Source organism: Argiope bruennichi, chromosome 7, assembly GCF_947563725.1.
Source record: "Argiope bruennichi chromosome 7, qqArgBrue1.1, whole genome shotgun sequence".
Classification (NCBI taxonomy): domain Eukaryota; kingdom Metazoa; phylum Arthropoda; class Arachnida; order Araneae; family Araneidae; genus Argiope; species Argiope bruennichi.
In genome coordinates, this window is record NC_079157.1 from 86,612,054 (window position 1) to 86,629,949 (window position 17,896).

The 17,896-nt window shown below is 28.7% G+C and overlaps 1 protein-coding gene across 1 annotated transcript in view; it reads left to right on the forward strand.

The window, feature by feature from the left end:
• LOC129976001 (protein dissatisfaction-like) overlaps positions 1-17,896 on the forward strand; it is a 120,184-nt gene that overhangs the window by 8,179 nt on the left and 94,109 nt on the right. Inside the window, exon 2 of the mRNA XM_056089327.1 lies at positions 9,462-9,520. Within this exon, the coding sequence (XP_055945302.1) occupies positions 9,511-9,520 (10 nt within the window). The 5' untranslated portion in view covers positions 9,462-9,510. The remainder of the gene's footprint in view (positions 1-9,461; positions 9,521-17,896) is intronic.

Genomic DNA, 17,896 nt, shown 5'->3' on the forward strand with positions numbered 1-17,896 from the left:
GAAAATTTCACAAGTAAGAAATCTAGATTCATATGGTTTTAACTGGACAATGCCTGAAATAACTAAAAAAAAAAAAAAAAAAAAAAAAAAACGGGTTCTCCTTAGCGCTGTCAGTTAAAACGCATTTTCCCTAGTTAATTCGCGTTTTGACTGATTTCGGGTTTTCACTATAACATATATATTCAAATAAATTTGTTTCTCTTAGTCTCGAAGGAATTCCGTAAGTGATCTTTTACTCACTTCCTGAAGTAATAGAGTTTTGAAGCACTTGTGTGAGTTTGTACGTCTGCGTTTATCGATGGAAATACGCTAATTTAATATTTTTAGAATTTAATTATCAATTAGTAGATTAATATGATTCAATTTTGGTTCCATATCAGTGACGCCATCTATTAGGAAAAGGGATATAAAATTGATTTCTGTCTCCGATACTCATATAATAAAGAATAAACACTAAACCAAATTTCTTCTTAGTTTCTACTAATCTGTAGAGAAGATTATGAGTATATTCACGTTCATCAGGCAGGTCTTTAGACTTGGAACTTCCAAATTTGGCACAGTTATCCTTTGGAGGGTAAAAATGTGCACCTGAGGGCACGAAATGAACTAGAATTCTAATTAAACAAAACAAAAACTAATCGAAATTTTGATGTTTTCTTTCTAATTTCCGAAAATATTATAATACAAAAATACATTTTACTTCATCATATTATATAATCTGAAATGTTAAGTAAAACATGAAACTTATTCCGTGGTACACACAAACTTCAATGCTGAAAGGTCCTACTTTCGATTCGTATATTTATTTTTAAATATTTTCCGATTTAGCAATAAAGTTATTGAATTATTTGAATTATAGACTAATTTCTCCCGTTTCAAATGAAAATTTTAGGTGAATTGACTGAAAATTAGGAAGGCGCACAGCATAATAAATTATTCCCATTACTATTGGAATTACAAAAATATTTTATTCAAGTTTGGTAATTTCATATACTTTGGAAAAACTGCGTGTTAATTTTATTCGTAAAAAATAGGAAAAGCATAAAAAAAAGCAAAAAACAGAGTATCTGGATTCAGGGATCTAAAGATTTGAATCTAAATTTAAATAAATAATGTCGCTTATTTAATTGATTTATGGACGGACGGACAAATTTCACTTTCAAAATAAATCCCATTGATTTAAAGTTAAATTTATATCAATTTTATTTTTATTAGGTTATGAAGAATGGCATTTCAAAGAATTTTATACTCATTTAAGCAGACAAAAAAAAATGATTTTTCAAAAATGAATGATGATAAATGTGACATATGATTTAAGAAATTCATATATTTTTTTTAATGTGTTAGACTTTCAATTAGATGACTGTAGTCAAAGAGAGATAAGTCTTGAGGATTTTGTTGCATTTGCAGATCTCGGCGAAAATGCATTCGCTGAATCCGACATTACTTTCAAGACTTGTACGATCAGAGAGCAAAATAGAATAAAATCAAAAGACGTAATTCAGTCGAAACATCGCAATCTTTCAGTCGTTTCCAATAATTCAATTGATGGTTGCAGTTGATTTTTCTTTTAAAACTAGGACGATAAAATATTTGCTCATGAGCTTTTTACTTTCGAAGAAAAATTTCAAGCTTCTACATTTAGTTGATAAAATTTTTTTTTCGCTACTGTTTTTATGGTATTAAATAATAGAATTTTTGACAAAAAAAAAGATCAAACATAAGAGTTTCTGAATCATTTTACGATATTAAAACGCAACAGTGACCACACTATCATTGAAATGATACTTATAGGTGATTTTTTTATGGTTATTTACTGAAAATGTTTAATTCCATAACACATAGGTGCAATCATTTTGTGCTCCATGTCATAAATAACTTCCTTATTTAGAATTTTAGTTTAATTCAATTATATTAACATTCCATTTTGAAGTACCACTAGAATTGCTTTGTAACGTTACTCATCATTTTGAAAGTTGTTCCCATGATGAGAAAGACGCCTCAGCCTGCAACCTCCTCTCTAAAATTCCACACCATACCAAGATGCATGGTCCTCGATGACAGATTTAATATGCACCAGATTTCTATACATGGCAGATCTCGAATGGTATTGGATTCGAACCTCTCCACCCTCCGATCAAAGGAGAACATTCAGGATTTTTAAATTATGTAATATTAAATATTCAGAAACATTTAACCTTTTGCGATTTGAAAAGTAATAAGATTCATAACTATTCATATATGAATGTAAAGAATCTTTAATGTTTAGAAAGTTCAAAAATATAGGTTTGTTATAATTCGTAAAATTTAATATGATTTTATTTTTTATAAAATCGTTGAAAACGATACATATTTCAGAATATCGAGTAACACTCGATACTGCACCGCAAAGGGTTAAAAGGCTATTGTCAACGTTATTCGAGAAGCTAGTGAATTTTATGAGTAATTTAAAAATATATAATTTATATTATTTAGTGCATTTAAATAGAACCAATCGAAATCCTCTTCTTCTACATTTAGATTATATAATACAAAATTACCTAACTTTTAAAAATTACCCGTAATTAATTTTTATGTCGGCATTATAAAAGATTTTAAAATGTCTGATAATATGTGCCACACTAAAAAAAAAAAAAAAAAAAAAGCAAAACATGTAATAAAAACATATAATTTTTGGAGCACACATTTTAGTTCTGTAGCCAAATTATATTATTAGAAATAAATTTTCTTACATTTCAACCATCACTCTTTTTAGTTATTTAATATGAAATAATGACAGAAATAAAACGTTATGTTGTAAAGTAATAATAGTATTACAGAAGTAAAACTAACATATAACAGTTTTAGATTACAGTTATAAAGCAAAATCATTCATTAAAAAATTTTCAATGTTAACTTATAAAATCCTAAATAGCGCAACAGCTTTGGGATTCCCACTTATTTAATTCCGGATGCTTTTATTCATTAAAAAAGGATAAATATTTTTACTAGCCATTCGTGTTTGCGAACTTAATTTATGTCTAATAGACTTATGTCTTTTAATCTATACAAGTAAATACAAAACTTTTAAAAATTCATTTTTAGATAAAGGCATTAATTTTAAGTCTAAACGCTCAAAGATGTCTCGAAATATTGCATCTGATGTCTCCTAACCGTCAAATGTTTATTGAAAGTCGCTTTTATTCTATTCTGCAATATAATTCCAGGCACACTCTAACTGCAGGAAGCAACTAAATCAAACTTTTATTTTCCAACATATCTGTAGCTATTAACTTCACAGCATCCTCAGGTTATTAAATTCAGGATTCTTTTTTTAACTTGGGTACCATTTCTTAAATTGAAACTTGAATTTTGCAATCATACGGAGCCCTTACAATTCCACCAATACAGAAAAGGAAGAAGAAAAAAAAATGATGATAATTGAAGTCTGTCAAAGAAAACAAGATGAAACTTTTACGAATAAATCTAAATAGATTAAATAATAATCTAAATATATTAAATATTTTTATAATTTTAATTCATACATAGAACAAAGAGTCATCAAAAATCCAATGAAGCAACCACTCGTAGGAAGTAAAGACAGTTAACTGGGAGACGCAATAAAAGATTATATCAACGAACTACATCTGCGCTCAGTGGATTGAGGCAAAAATTGAATTTTAAACATCATAAAGCGATATTACCAAACAGCAGACTCTAAAGACCATAGTTAACTCGCATTTCTCTTATGTGTCTTTGTGGAGATAAATTATTATGTCAATAGATTATGAAGTCTGATGGTTGCGTCATGAATTTTTATTTATAATAAGACTAGTACGTATAAAGATAAAAACACATTTATTGAAAATAAAATCACTGGTATTTATTAGTTTTGCACAAGTCTGAAAAGGAGCCAATGGAAATTACTAAAAAGATAACCAATCAACTTCATTTAATCCCTTAACTCATGTGACATGAATTTCCTCACACGACCAGAAACATGGAGTCAAAATAACTCTATTGTTATTTTTCTTTTATGTCTTTTGTAAACATCAATGGGACTTGTTTTAGAAACAATACATTCTGGAAATCATGTAGTTACCAAAAATATTAAAAACATTAATATTTAAAATGTTAAATGTTATAATATTAAATGTTGAAACAAAATAAAGCAAGAAAAACCTAAACAATTTTTAATGAGTATTTAATTCGTTTAGATATTACGGAATGACACTAATATTTATAACTGTTAGAATTCAGCAGACAAAAATGAAGAATACAATATTTCAAAATATCATTTTAGACTGCCTTTATTCGTTTTGCAATATTCAAATTAAAAGCAGTTTTAGAGACATCGAGTCAGTGACTCTATAAATAACAACAAAAACTTTGGAAAGGAATAACTCGGTTATACGCACTTGCTCATACTGATTCTGCTAGCATACTGATGAAGAAACAATTTGAAGGTATTGCGGACATCATTGTATTTAAAGACAAAAAAATCAAGTGATAATCAGAGCTAAGGAACAATGCGGAGTCATTTTGACTCCGGTCTCCAGTTACGGGTTAACATAACGTTATGATACTAAAAAAATAATATACCTTATAATAACGATTTTTTCTTTAAACGTTTTACTATTATTTAACACGTAACTCATGCAGGTGATTCCCGTTTTGTTATTATTTAACAAAGTTTCCTTTTATCTATAATAGTTAAAAGATTTTAAGGAACAGGTGGTGTCTTCTTATTAGACGGAAAGTCCAAATCTCAGGCATTAGTCATAACAGCGAAAAGTGTTAAATTATTTTTGATCCCAATTCTAACATTTACAGAGGGATCACACAGGATTTTACCGATTTAGATACCTAATGATTTTTTTTCTTCTATTTAAAACCTGCAAAATTCTGTATTTAAAAAGAAAAACAGTGCTTTTACCAATCAAATGCGGTATGCTTTGATTCACAATCATTCGTCACAAATGATTAGCCAAACTCAAGCAACAGCATTCAAGTTCACTAGTTCATTATTTAGTAATTCTGTATTTATCATTGGTTAATTCCTCTCAAATATGATATCCAAATAAAGCCAATTGGCTGTGAATATTGACACTGCTAGATGGATTAACTTGCCACGGGCTCATTTATTACTAGGCCAAACAAATGCGAAACTTGTAATCAGAACGATTTGAGCTCTTATGTGAAGTTACGAGTATGGTTTCTATTAATTTCATTGGTGTGTACATAGAATTCAATGAACTGATTGAATCTTCAAATCGAATTAATTTTATAGTTAATATCGAGAATTGTAAAATGGAGATTTAAATTTAAACAGTTTGATTGATGATTATGCTAAATGAAAATGATAGAAATGATTCCCTTTTTCTGTAATACAAATAAGAGGAAACCAGTTAATATTTTATGGCATATAACTATTCGTTTTTCGAACAAAATAAACTTTACAATTATATATTTTCTAGTATTCAATTAAAATTAAGTTTTCATTGATAACAAAATCTAGATTTTAAGAAGCACTGTTAATTAAAACCTATACAATAAAGTTCAGCTGCTAAAATTTTAATACATTAAACTAAAATATTGAAGGACTGGTGTGTTATCTAAATTGTGAAAGTAATTCAAAATGGTTCAAAATTCTTTATAAAACATATTCTTAAAGTTTGAACTACCAAATTTAGCTTGTCACGACTTCTTAGATGGCATGTACACACACACGCACACAAAATATTTTTTTCAAGATTTCAATTTGATTTTTAATCCAAATTTAAATGTTTTTCATCAATAAGTTTGTAGCATATTAGTGCATAAAACCCTTTTAGCAGTACTTCAAACTAAAAAAGAAAGCTTTTCAGTCACGTCAGTTCTATTTCTATTCTGTTTTTACTTTCTAGTGTACTAAATAGAGAGAAAATATTGCAATCGTCAGAAAATCTGAACTCGAGATTTTGACGAATCTGCATGTTTCAGAATCCCTTCGAAATTATGTCTGTCTGTGAGCACAATAATTCAAAAACACTTTCAATTAGACTAATGATACTTTGTATATAGATTTAAAACCACATAGGCAGATTTCTATAAAATTTTGAACAAGAACTTAAAGGAAACCTATTTCTCCAATTATCCGTGTACAAATGAACACAATAACCATAAAATGTAAAAAGGTAGATAAATAAAATTTAATACATAGTTTAGCATATAAAATGCAGATTTTTCTGAAGTTTTGAACCAAATTTATCAAAGGCTTGAACATCTACTGATGTGCACTTGCGCATGCATGCAAACGCAATTCTCATAAACGCAATCACTTAAATCAATGAAATTCGATATATTATCTTATGATTACAAATGCAATTTGTGCCAAATTTTAATGTCAATCGGGCAGCAAAAAGGTGTTCAAGATGCATATCCGCGCGATAGATACAGTAAAAATATTAAATTCATGCCAAAGATCTATATTTCATATTTATTGCTCGCCAATACCATGTAAGGCATTCTTAACCTTATTTAAGGTTCACAATTTGTGTGTGTGGGGGGGGGGAGGAAGGCATAAGACCTACATACGAAATTATGAGGAAAAATTTCGGGAAATCACTTCCACTGGTTAGAATTTAAATCTGTAGTCAAAATGGCAATTTACTCACTAAATAAAAGTCACTTATTCATGTTTAAGTCTGAATACTGATAAAATTTTTAGTTGACTAAAGTTTCAATAAATGTTGCAAATTATAGTATGTCTCGAACTAGTAAGTGAAATAGAGTATTATTTAATTTGGATTTTAACCTATGATAAAATTATGACCCCCATAGTTAACATGTTTCGTTTAGATGAATGGAATTATTGAATAGTTAGAACTTTTGTTAAAGTGATATCTTATATAACAGCTGGGGATTCAGCCTTTTGATATTAAAGTACTGCAGTGGAAATGATGACAAATAAAAAGTCTCCAAAATTTGGGTCCAACAAAAGGAAAGGTTTAATTTAAACACAATTTATTAAGAGGAAATAAATACATGATGAACTATTTACAGATATGATGGTAAAAACTTATAAATACATAGACGGTCATTTCAGAAGCCGAAACCAGCACTGAACCCTCTTACAAACATAATGACACGTATTTATATCATGTCTTAATTCTTATATTTTCATATTAGCTACGGTTATAGGGTTGAATAAATGTCAGATACAATACCGATTAAATAATTATATGTTTAATGTCAAGTGAAGTGATTTATTCATACTAATGACGCACAATAGCAGGTCCAAAATGCATTGCATCATTTTTGAATAAAGTACGAGGGACAAAAGAATTTGGAATTTAGAACCTTAATGCTGAAATTTCCTAGCAACTTTTATAGAGAAAATAATATTTTAGAGAGCTAACAACTAGTTCGAAGATTAAAACAGAATTTATTATGCACATGTGTGAAAACTTTGACTTTTCAATTGAAATATCATTAATGAAAAATGGATTTTCTAATGAGAATTTTTAATCAAAAATGAATTCAAACCGTATGGAATAAATTATTAGTTAGGATATTAATAACAGGAAAGCCGAAATTTTATCATTTAGATTTAACTAAATTCCATCTATTCCATCTCTATCCAAAACTACTGATTTCATCTCCAAAAGCTGAGGTTGATTGCTTTCGTAGATGTTGCGGTAACCATGGCTACCCTGGCCGAAATGTCTGCAACTTGTTTCCAGAGTAAATTGCCGAACGTTGTGAGAATAATTGGTACTGAGAACAAGTGACAATATTATTATTTTGAAAGCTCTAGTTACCGACAGCGGCTTGCATTTCAAGCGCAAGCATCGTAAGCAAAGCGGACGCTTGTTCTATCTTTTATCTATCCTTTTCTTTATCAGAATTGAAACAATACTAATATTGCAGGAAAGACTGGTGAAGTTTATGTGTACTTTTGTTTAAAACATAGTTTATTAACCTTTTCCGATTGTAGTTGCTACAAAGAGGGAAGAGAAAGAAGGAAAATTAATGTAATCTACATTTAGACACATTAATATGAAAAATTTTATAGGAAACTACTTAAATTAAGAAATTAATACGCTTATTTTGCACTTTTTAATTAATTTCATTTATTAACTTTTGTAAAAATTAAACTTTGTAATTGATTCCTCATTCGTTTCCTGAAGCATTAGGACTTGAATATTTTTCTTACTTGTACATTAACGTTGACAGTTCTCTATTTTAATATTTCAACTATAATGATGCCGCCATCCTGGCCTTGGGGTAGTGCGTCTTCCCCGTGATCTTGGCGTCCCGGGTTCGGGCATGGTTGTTCTTACTCCGTGTTCTATCTGTGAGGGGTTTGAAAGAGCCCCCCCCCCCTGTAAAAAGAGGTTGTGCAAGCCATCATCATATGAGCTGGAAGTCAGACTTCTGCCTTCGGATGCTCAGGGATCCTTACTCTCAGAAGCTACTGAACCCCCTTTCCGTTGTAACGCGGACACACCATCATCATCAACAACTATAATGATCAATTAATTGATGAATTAATTCTATTTCAAGAAAAAAATAAATCGCGAAATTTATCATTATAGTAATGATAAATCACAAATTTAAAGAATATTAGGAAATAAGATTCATGAAATTTAATAGTGTAAATCTATTTTTTAAAGGAGATTCCATAATCGTTTTTTATTTATGTTTGTAGTTTCGAGTGTTAAGTATATTATATCGGGCTTGACAGTATTAATAGAATAGAAATCCAGCATCTTGAATAGCGTGTTATATATATATATATAGAGAGAGAGAGAGAGAATTAAGAAAAATAAAAAGTTTCCCTGATATTGAAATGAATTGGAACCAATGCAAAAATAGGTACTAATGAGTAACGTATTAAACAAGTTTCACTAAGTTAATACACTCACAAAAAGAAATTCGTTATCCTCCAATTTAAATAAAAGATAAATTTCAATAAAAGTAATTTAAATCATGCTAAAAACATCAAAATTTAGATAACTATGAAATAAAATTAAACTTTAAGATATTTTTTATGCGAAAATCATTGGAAAGATTGGTAAAAAATCATTTTAAAAATTTTTCTTTAGATGATTAATAATAAGGTTTTTGAAATATAAGCAGAATATAAAAGAAGTAAACATTGTTTTCTGATTCCTTCCTTTATTTCGAAAACAAATAAAATCCAAAAATAAATTTCAAAATAGCGAACAATATGACTTAAAAATTTTTGCCAATGTATGTTGTACGCAAGCTAAAAATCACTTAGAAGTTCAGGAAAACTTATTTATTAAAAAAAAAGCGCTTCATTTAGCCATGGAAATAAAATATAACTGTCAAATCAATAGAATGTCAAATCATAATACCGAAATAACATTTTCTGTGCTAAAATAAACTAAAAAGCTGAAATAAACTTTAATTCATTTCTAACAAGCTCCATGTCTGAACGATTTGAACTAATTAGTGCTTCTTGTCCTCCACAGGAGTCCCGATGTGATTCGATGCTCCGGCAGGTGGGCGGCTTCCCAGAGGATGGAAAAAAGTAAGCTCCGATTCACATCACTTCTCCCTTCTCTCCCCCTCAACCGATGATTCAACTGCTCTACCCCTCATCTGTTGGATGGCAATTTAAAAATTCATTCAAGAATTTAAAATTCCCTTTACGGCACGAGTGACAAAATTTTCTCATTCAAACAGCGTTTGTTTCTATTGTTTTAAAAATTGCCTTGCATTTAGGAACAAGAAAAAAAGAAAAAAAAATTATTCAAAGTAACAAATAAATTCATAGTAATAATCATAAAAATTTCATAATAATAAATAAGGATCATAAAAGTTCGTTATAATAAATAAAAATCATTAACATTCATAATAGAAATAAACCCAAAACTTTCTTGCATACTCCCTAATAAACTTGTCATGCCACAGAATGTCTTGTATGGCATTGGCGTACAATAGATACAGAATATTAACTTTTGGTGTGAATTCAACATTTTTACTGAATATATCGTGTCATCCTTGGCGGGATTTTTGGCGAGTAATCCATGGCATGTGTTAGTAGCATCCAAAATTCGAATTTGTTTTTTAGACCTATTTTTATCAATCGATTGAAATAACAATTGGACACAAAAGAACTACAATTGTAGTCACAAAATCAAATATCACTTTTGATGTACGCGTTTTTGAATGATCGCATTTACTTATTTCTGAAAGTACAGATGGACAGACAGTCAACCCTTTGTTGAATGTGGCTCAAAACTTGACAAGTATAGATTTTAAATCTGTGTATCGAATTTTATGTATCTAGATATCATCGATTTGTAGTTATCGTGTTAACTTATATTCAAATAGCCGGACAGACAGACTTCTTCTGAGCTGAGTTTGCTGTAAATCTGACAGAAAAATACAAATGTGGTATAAAAACCATATACCAAATTTCATTCCTCTAGGTCAAAGCGTTTTTGAGTTAGCTATGTCACAGACAGATAGACGGATATTTTCCAAAAATGTGTTTTTCGAACTCAGCGAATTCCAAAACATGGAGATTCGTCAAAATCTCGAGTTCGAATTTATTTGTCGATTATTATACTTTTTCTATATTACGATACGAGAAAGTAAAAACGGTCAAATGAAATTTCTGAAAGCATCTAATACGAATCATTGTAGCATTATGCCAAGGCTTGATTTGTTTATTTTGCTCAGTTTAATATTATATTTACTTCCGATTTTATTTTTATATTTTATTATAAAGCAGTGATAGCGTGAAACAGTGTACGTCGCAAGCAGTGAAAAAAAAATGTAAAAAAATTGTATATGGTAAACAAAATTATAACCAAAAACGAACGAAATAACCAATCCAATAGCGAAAATAATGAAAAATATTATAAAAGATAATAAAAAATATTCTTCAATTTATAAAAATCTAAGAAAAAAAATTATGAAACAAAATTGTTACCATCGAAAAGTTTATGTTTTAAATTTTAACATGGTACAAAAATACATTTTGTGCACTAATATGCTTCGAATCATTAAAGAAAAAGTTAAATTTTTGATTATTTATTAATTAAAAATTTAATTAAATTTGTGAATACCCCTCTCATAGCGAACATTTTAAACAAATTTAATCCATTTAATGTTATTGAGAAATTTGATAAATTTAAGTGAAAATCCACAGAATTTCACAGAAAATCTTTTTTTTTTCTGGTGGAAGTCTTGAAACAATATTTTTAATTTCAAATAAACATCAAGATGAAAATTCCATAATTAGTTAACAAAGAATTATTACTGAATAATTAATTGATTAAACTTGCCAACACTAAAAAATCCTTATTTTACCCCACATCTTATTCATTATATTTTAGTAGAGATGCTTTTTGAGCAAATTTGTTAATTTCTTTTACTTATTACCTGTGGGAAGTTGAATCTATATACTCAGTAGTACATGCTAAGCAAAAATCGTAACTAAAATAGATTTATTACAAAATGAATTCAATTTTCATTCTTTTTCAACTATCAAATCAATTTTTGCATTATTACTTAATGATACGATCACGTGTTCAACATAAAATAGGTGACCAATTTTTAAATAGTGGAAAAAAAATTCAGAAAATTTGCATATTTTTAAAATGTACTATGAAATGAAACTATTTATTTTAAGTTAAATGATATTTTTTAAAAAACAGAAATATTTATTCGAGATTAGAATTCTTTCATATATAATATTTTAAATGTAAAAACTACTTTTGTGTAAAATAAAAATAAAATCTATTTATCGTCTGCTTTGCTTTACAATATCAATTCAACCAGACGATTTTCAAAAAACAACCGAAGGCTAATTTTCTAATATTTGTTACATTAGAATTGAAAATTTTATACACAAATGTTGAAGTTTTAGAAAAATTATCCTTGTGTGAATCTTTGTCTTAAGATTAATTTTAAGCATGATTAAATCACTACTTTATGACCAATAAAAGCATTACTAATAGACGTATTAAAATAAAATGAAAATTAAAAAAAATATTAGTAAAGTAACTCGAAATGTAAAAAAAGACAAAAAATAATTTTCTTTAATTAATTTCTGAATTAATTTTTGCGTTTTGATAGTATTCTTTCTTATGCCTTATTTAATAAATCTACAGAACTCTATTAAATCCAACAAATCTGTACCAAAGAGATGCGAAACATCCCTCCAATTGTGCATACATAAGTACATTCATAGTCGTATTGATTTATATTTATATTAATATTATATTTTTTAGGTTAATTTAAACTTTATGTAATGTTTATTAAAATTTTTTGGGATCAGAAAAACAATTCCAGAAAGTAAAGATAACTCAAAATAGATTTTCATCAGAATTACATTAATTTATTTATTTATAAGATTTTTAAGTTCATTTGATCCTAAATAATCACAATAAAATATATTAAGTTCTTAGAACTCATCAGAAAACATTTTATCTGGCTAGTCAAAATAACTCAACAGACATATTCATTACCAAATTATTAAAAAAGGATTCATTATTAAAATTAATTATGAAAATATATAGATAAATTGATGCGTGTTCATTATTTGAAATACATATATCAGAAATATAAATTAGTGTGCGATATAATTAATAGGATATATCAGATCACGACATATCGAAACACGAGGCAAATTTTAATCTAATTTATAGGAGGTGGCAATGCATATAAACAAGGTACTATGAACTGAATTGCATGCTAAAACAATCCATTCCTTTCCATGCACGACATTCGATTTCAATTGTGGGGTTCTGGGGAATACTGCACGAACGTGTAGCTTCTATACACTAAACGGGCTAAAATAGAGATTGGCAGATGTGACTTGAGAAACCTGAAGCAATTCTTAGGATGGCTTTGAATTAACATTGGAAACGAAAATAAAGCTAACACAATTTAATTTTAAAAATTTTAAGGCGTATTGTTTTTACTAAATCCATTCCTTACAAATCTACGCAATAAGTTTTTGAGTAATATAGTTATAGTAACATAGTATTAATACAAGAAAATGCATCTGACGGGTGAAAGGTGAAAAGTACAATTGAATCTATAAATAATAGCAATGCTTCATTTTTGCACCAAAATTCAGTTAACAAATACATAGATGAAGCATACGTAAAACTATAAATTGTTAAACAACCCAAAACACAAAGCTCTCAGAAAGAATTCACTGATGATTAACACTCCAAAGAGAGAATTCACTTAAATATTGACTTCCACTTTGTCTCTCGGGTTTTTATACTTCGCATGACAGGACAGGGAAGCTTCTAGAAAGATATAGTATCTTCTCTCTTAATTGAGTTATTGCTGAAATTTGAAAAGTTCCGGGAAATTGCAGTTTTGTTGACAAGGAGAGAGATAGTTGGCATGACATCCTTAAAAAATATCTGTAAAATTCTCTTCCGTATCATGAAACTAACTATACCGAGAAGCATTATTACAGATTCATAACCATAAAAAATATTATTTGAAGAATCTCTCTGCTGAAATTATCTTTTAAAGAATAAATGGATAATTTTATTATGAGATACTTGTTAAATAAATAGCATTTGCACTCCAAGCTTATATGGAATGTTCTATATACTACAGATAATAAGATCTTATGTTCATAATAGTTAAGCATAGTGAATGAATGAATAGAAAAATCTTCTGTGAAAACACTAATTTTAATAATAAAAGAATAAAGTAATTTCATTTTTAAATATACATTTATTAATTTATCACAAGCTTTCACCATGGTAATTTATTAAGTAGAGATCTTTGCTTTAATACAGAGATTTGGTATGCGTTTCGTAATTGTGTATCATGAAAAAAAAAAAATTCTGGTTAATTTTTGATAACGGAATATATAAATATCAAACATGAAATTGAGATTGATATTTGTATATTTCTTCATAAAAAATTTCTATACCAAGCTAATAAAGATTTTATATGCTTTAAACTGAGTACTAAAAAGGCAACCAAATAATAGTTGACACACCACAAAAGTATTAATTTTTATATAATATGAAAATAATTTGTCTTCAATATTACCAATATCATCCACATTTAACTAATAAATTTATGTAGGCTTTAGGTAAATTCTGTAACAACATCCAAATAGTAGACACTCCATAATAATTGTTAAGTAATATGACTGGGATTAAACGATCTGCGTTCTGATGTCACTGATTTTTTTTTAAATCGGTATTTATGTTTATAGTTCTATCTATTACCACGAACAATTTTATTCTATATGATAAGAAACGGTCCATTCAATAAGATACCTAGTTTTTACATGTTGCCGTGCTTGTATAGTTGTATAGCATGAAGGAATTTAAAGAATTTTATTTTTCGTTTCACAATGGCATCGAAATAGTTGGCGCACCTAAAAGTACTATGGAAACAAGATATGCTCTAAAGTCAACGACGCAGTAATAAAAGGTGAATAAATCGATGCATATCATAGATTAATATGTTATTCATCATAATTTTTACCATAATTTTGATGATAAGTGGTTTATGCTGTAGGTACTAAACCACTGATTGTCCTAGTATTTATGTAGTTATGCAGAGTGATCGAATTAAAGCAAAAATACCATTAATTTTGTTAACAATCAAATAAAATCAATATTTAAATAGCTATCCGCTTATTTATCACCAGCATTCTGACCATGAAAGATTAAGTGCTCCCCCCCCCCCAGATGCAATTTAACCAAAAGCTGGCATTCTTGCCAGAATAACTCTTTAGTGATGTAAAAGCGGCATTTTTTTCTCCTTCCTTAAAAGCTTAATTAGATGATTCATATTCATGGACCCGAAGCAAAAAGAAAAGCTTCTTTGGACAAAAAGGAAGCAAACATCATTTTTAAAACACAAGCCAAAGTAATTAAAATGTTTTATATTTTGATTAAAAGAATCATTAATATAGAATATTCAAAACCTTAACGACTTTGAGAGGCCGCTTGCACGTGCCTCGGCTACAGAAGAAGAAAAAAATAAGAAAGAAAGAACTTTAGCCAGATTTAAAAAACCGTTTGTTGCTGCAACGCAACGAAGCAAAGATGGCGGTGTGGGAAGTTTTCAATAAAAATTTCTGCCTTCTTGCACGCGATTCTTTAACTTAGCGACGCGTATGTCAAATTTTTTTTCTCTCTTTCATTAAAGAGAAATTAAAACACACAAAAAATAAATTGCCCGAAGGAATCTTAACCTTTTTAGTAGCGTAGAAAGAGGGGGGCGGTAGTTAAGTCCTCCCCCCTACTAAAAATGCAAGTACGATGTTTTCCAAGACCAGAGCAAACTTAATGAGTCTAAAAGCGTCTTTTTTTGTTATTTCTGGATCATAAATATAATTTGAGGGCCAGTTAGTCTTGGGAAAAGATGGTTATATGTAAAAAAGCAGCTTTTATGAAAAAAATAGGATGTGCGTTAATTTCTTAAAGAAAGTTGCACAAACATGACTTTCTTTTTCAGAAAAGGAAACCTGCTATGTTTCAAACTATAAAGAACAAATTTTATGTTGGGAAAGATTTAAAGAGAGATTGTTTGCTTAGCCCTAAAAACCTAAAGAAAAGATTAGTTTGAGTGAATTTTTGAATCTGTTTTTATTAATATGTTTACATTTTTAACACAGCGAATCTCGCATGGTTAGAAAAAGTCAAAGAACTTGTAAAACATAATGTGATTTTTACAAGCCGTTCTTCAAAGTGTGGCATTTTTAATTCGCTCGTTTTAATCTTCGAAAGAAAGCACGGAAATTCAAATTTCGTTTATCTTGCAAGATTTTTTAAATTGAGTGCTTCATAAGATGAAAAAGTAAGAAAAAGAAAATAAAAAATGTATGCGCTTCTTACAATGTAGCATTTTTAAAAATTATAGGAAAATGGTCTTTTTTAAATTAATTTTGTCATAAACTGAAGCTCAGTGTTAGTTCACTTAAATATTATTTTAAAAAGATGGAGATAATTTTTTAATAAAATCATTAATTATTTGTTTAAAAAAATTTGCTTCTAAAAAGTAGACAGCTTTGTATAAAAATGAACGTCAGTCTTTAATTAATCAGCTCTGAATTTCTTCGCCTCCTGACTTTTTTACGCCAAATATAACTACGAAGGATTAAAATTTCATATAAAATAGTTTTCTTGAAAAAGATGGTGAGTGAATAACCAGCCATTGAAAAACTTTCTTGTTTAATTATGAAGAAAAGTAGTAATCCATTTATTAAATTAGAAGTTTAGATGAGGAATATAATATAGAAAAAAAATCTGAGGTATATAATTATAAAATCAGAGGGAATATTTTCACCTCCACTTTACAGCATACGTAGATGAAATATAATCTTATTTTTCCCGTATGGCTTCTGGTTAAGTCGGTGTATCGTTTGGTATATTCTTAGCTGAAAATCTCATGCATTTTGACAGAATACTTAGGGATATATGATGTTTTCAATTTATTGCTAATTAATTTCCAAAGTTTTATCTTAATTCAGTCCATATTAGACTTCATTCCAAAGTATTGTCTTATTTCCTGATCCAGTTCCACCTTTTTTTTATTTAATTAATGCAATGGAAGCTCTGTAAAATTTCTGACATCGACAAATTCCCACACTCTGAGTGCAGGGATAAAAAGCTTAGACATTCTTTTAAAAGATCCCTATAATTCCATCACCAAAATCGACACATGTGAAGAAATCCCTATCAAAATCTCACATCATATAATCAAGGGGATAAATGCTTTATCGGCTTTTCCTCTTTTCGCTCTTCCGTCGTTCTGTGTTGATGCGCTCGTCTCTTCTGCGTGTACATAAATTATGCCTACCGGGATGGAATAAAAGAGAAATTTAAAATAAGACAGTGTCTTCAAATGTCTTCGGCCACGATTCTGCTTAAAAAATTATGTTTACATATATATATGCAAATGTACAGTAACATTAAAAGTAAACAATAGAGGCTCAGAATTCTATTAACAAAAAACTTTACTAACACTCAAATAAAACCGAAGTAAACAAAATAAAAAATAAGCAAATAAAATCGAATAAATAAAAATAAAAAACAATAATTTTCTAACAGAAAAAAATTCATTGCCAAATAAAATTTTTAAAAGAAAATCCGAAATAAATGGAAGTGAGCATGTAATTAATTGGGAATAATGAGCATTTCATACCTCTATGATCTTTATTATTTTCATGATCTTTATTATAAACCATCATTAAAAAAATATGAATAAAAAGTGAAGTTTATGATCCTATAATTAATTTTTATTCATGCTTAGCTTTATTTGAATTACTGTACTCCGAAACAGAAATTTGAATTTCGCACTGGCTAGGATATTTTCAAACTTCGCTCTGCGTTACAGACAGCATCGCTCAATTATGTATACTGACTATATTGACTTCTTCCACTTCCAGTTTATGAAATTACAAATATAAAAGATTTTCGTAACACAAATTTCAAGGCTCAAAATCTATCAGTTTTTGCAAAAAGAAAAAAAAAAATGTCTTTGACAATAACGATAGACAATGCGTATAGAAGAGAAAGGGGCGTCATTACAGGCTAGTCAAGCCATTATTCGGAACTATTTGTCCCCGTAATAAATCTGTAAATATTTGTGCTTATAGTAGGGAAATGGTCCACAACAATTTGCCTAAGAAACCTGAAATCTATATAAGCTCCGCCTTCGGTTGTTCTAGTGCTGGAGTAAAAAAAATTGTTTTAGAAAAATGTGATGTCTTCTTAGAGTAAAGACAGTAAGCCTCCTCTTAATATCATTACTCTTAAATTCCTGTTTCTATGACAACAAACTCGCTAACAGTACAACTATAATAGTAGATTTGTATTTTTTTTTCTAGTTAAGTTCTAAATTAGTTGTGCAAAACTAGATATTTTTATTAATGAGGAACTTCGGTGAATTTCTCATTTTG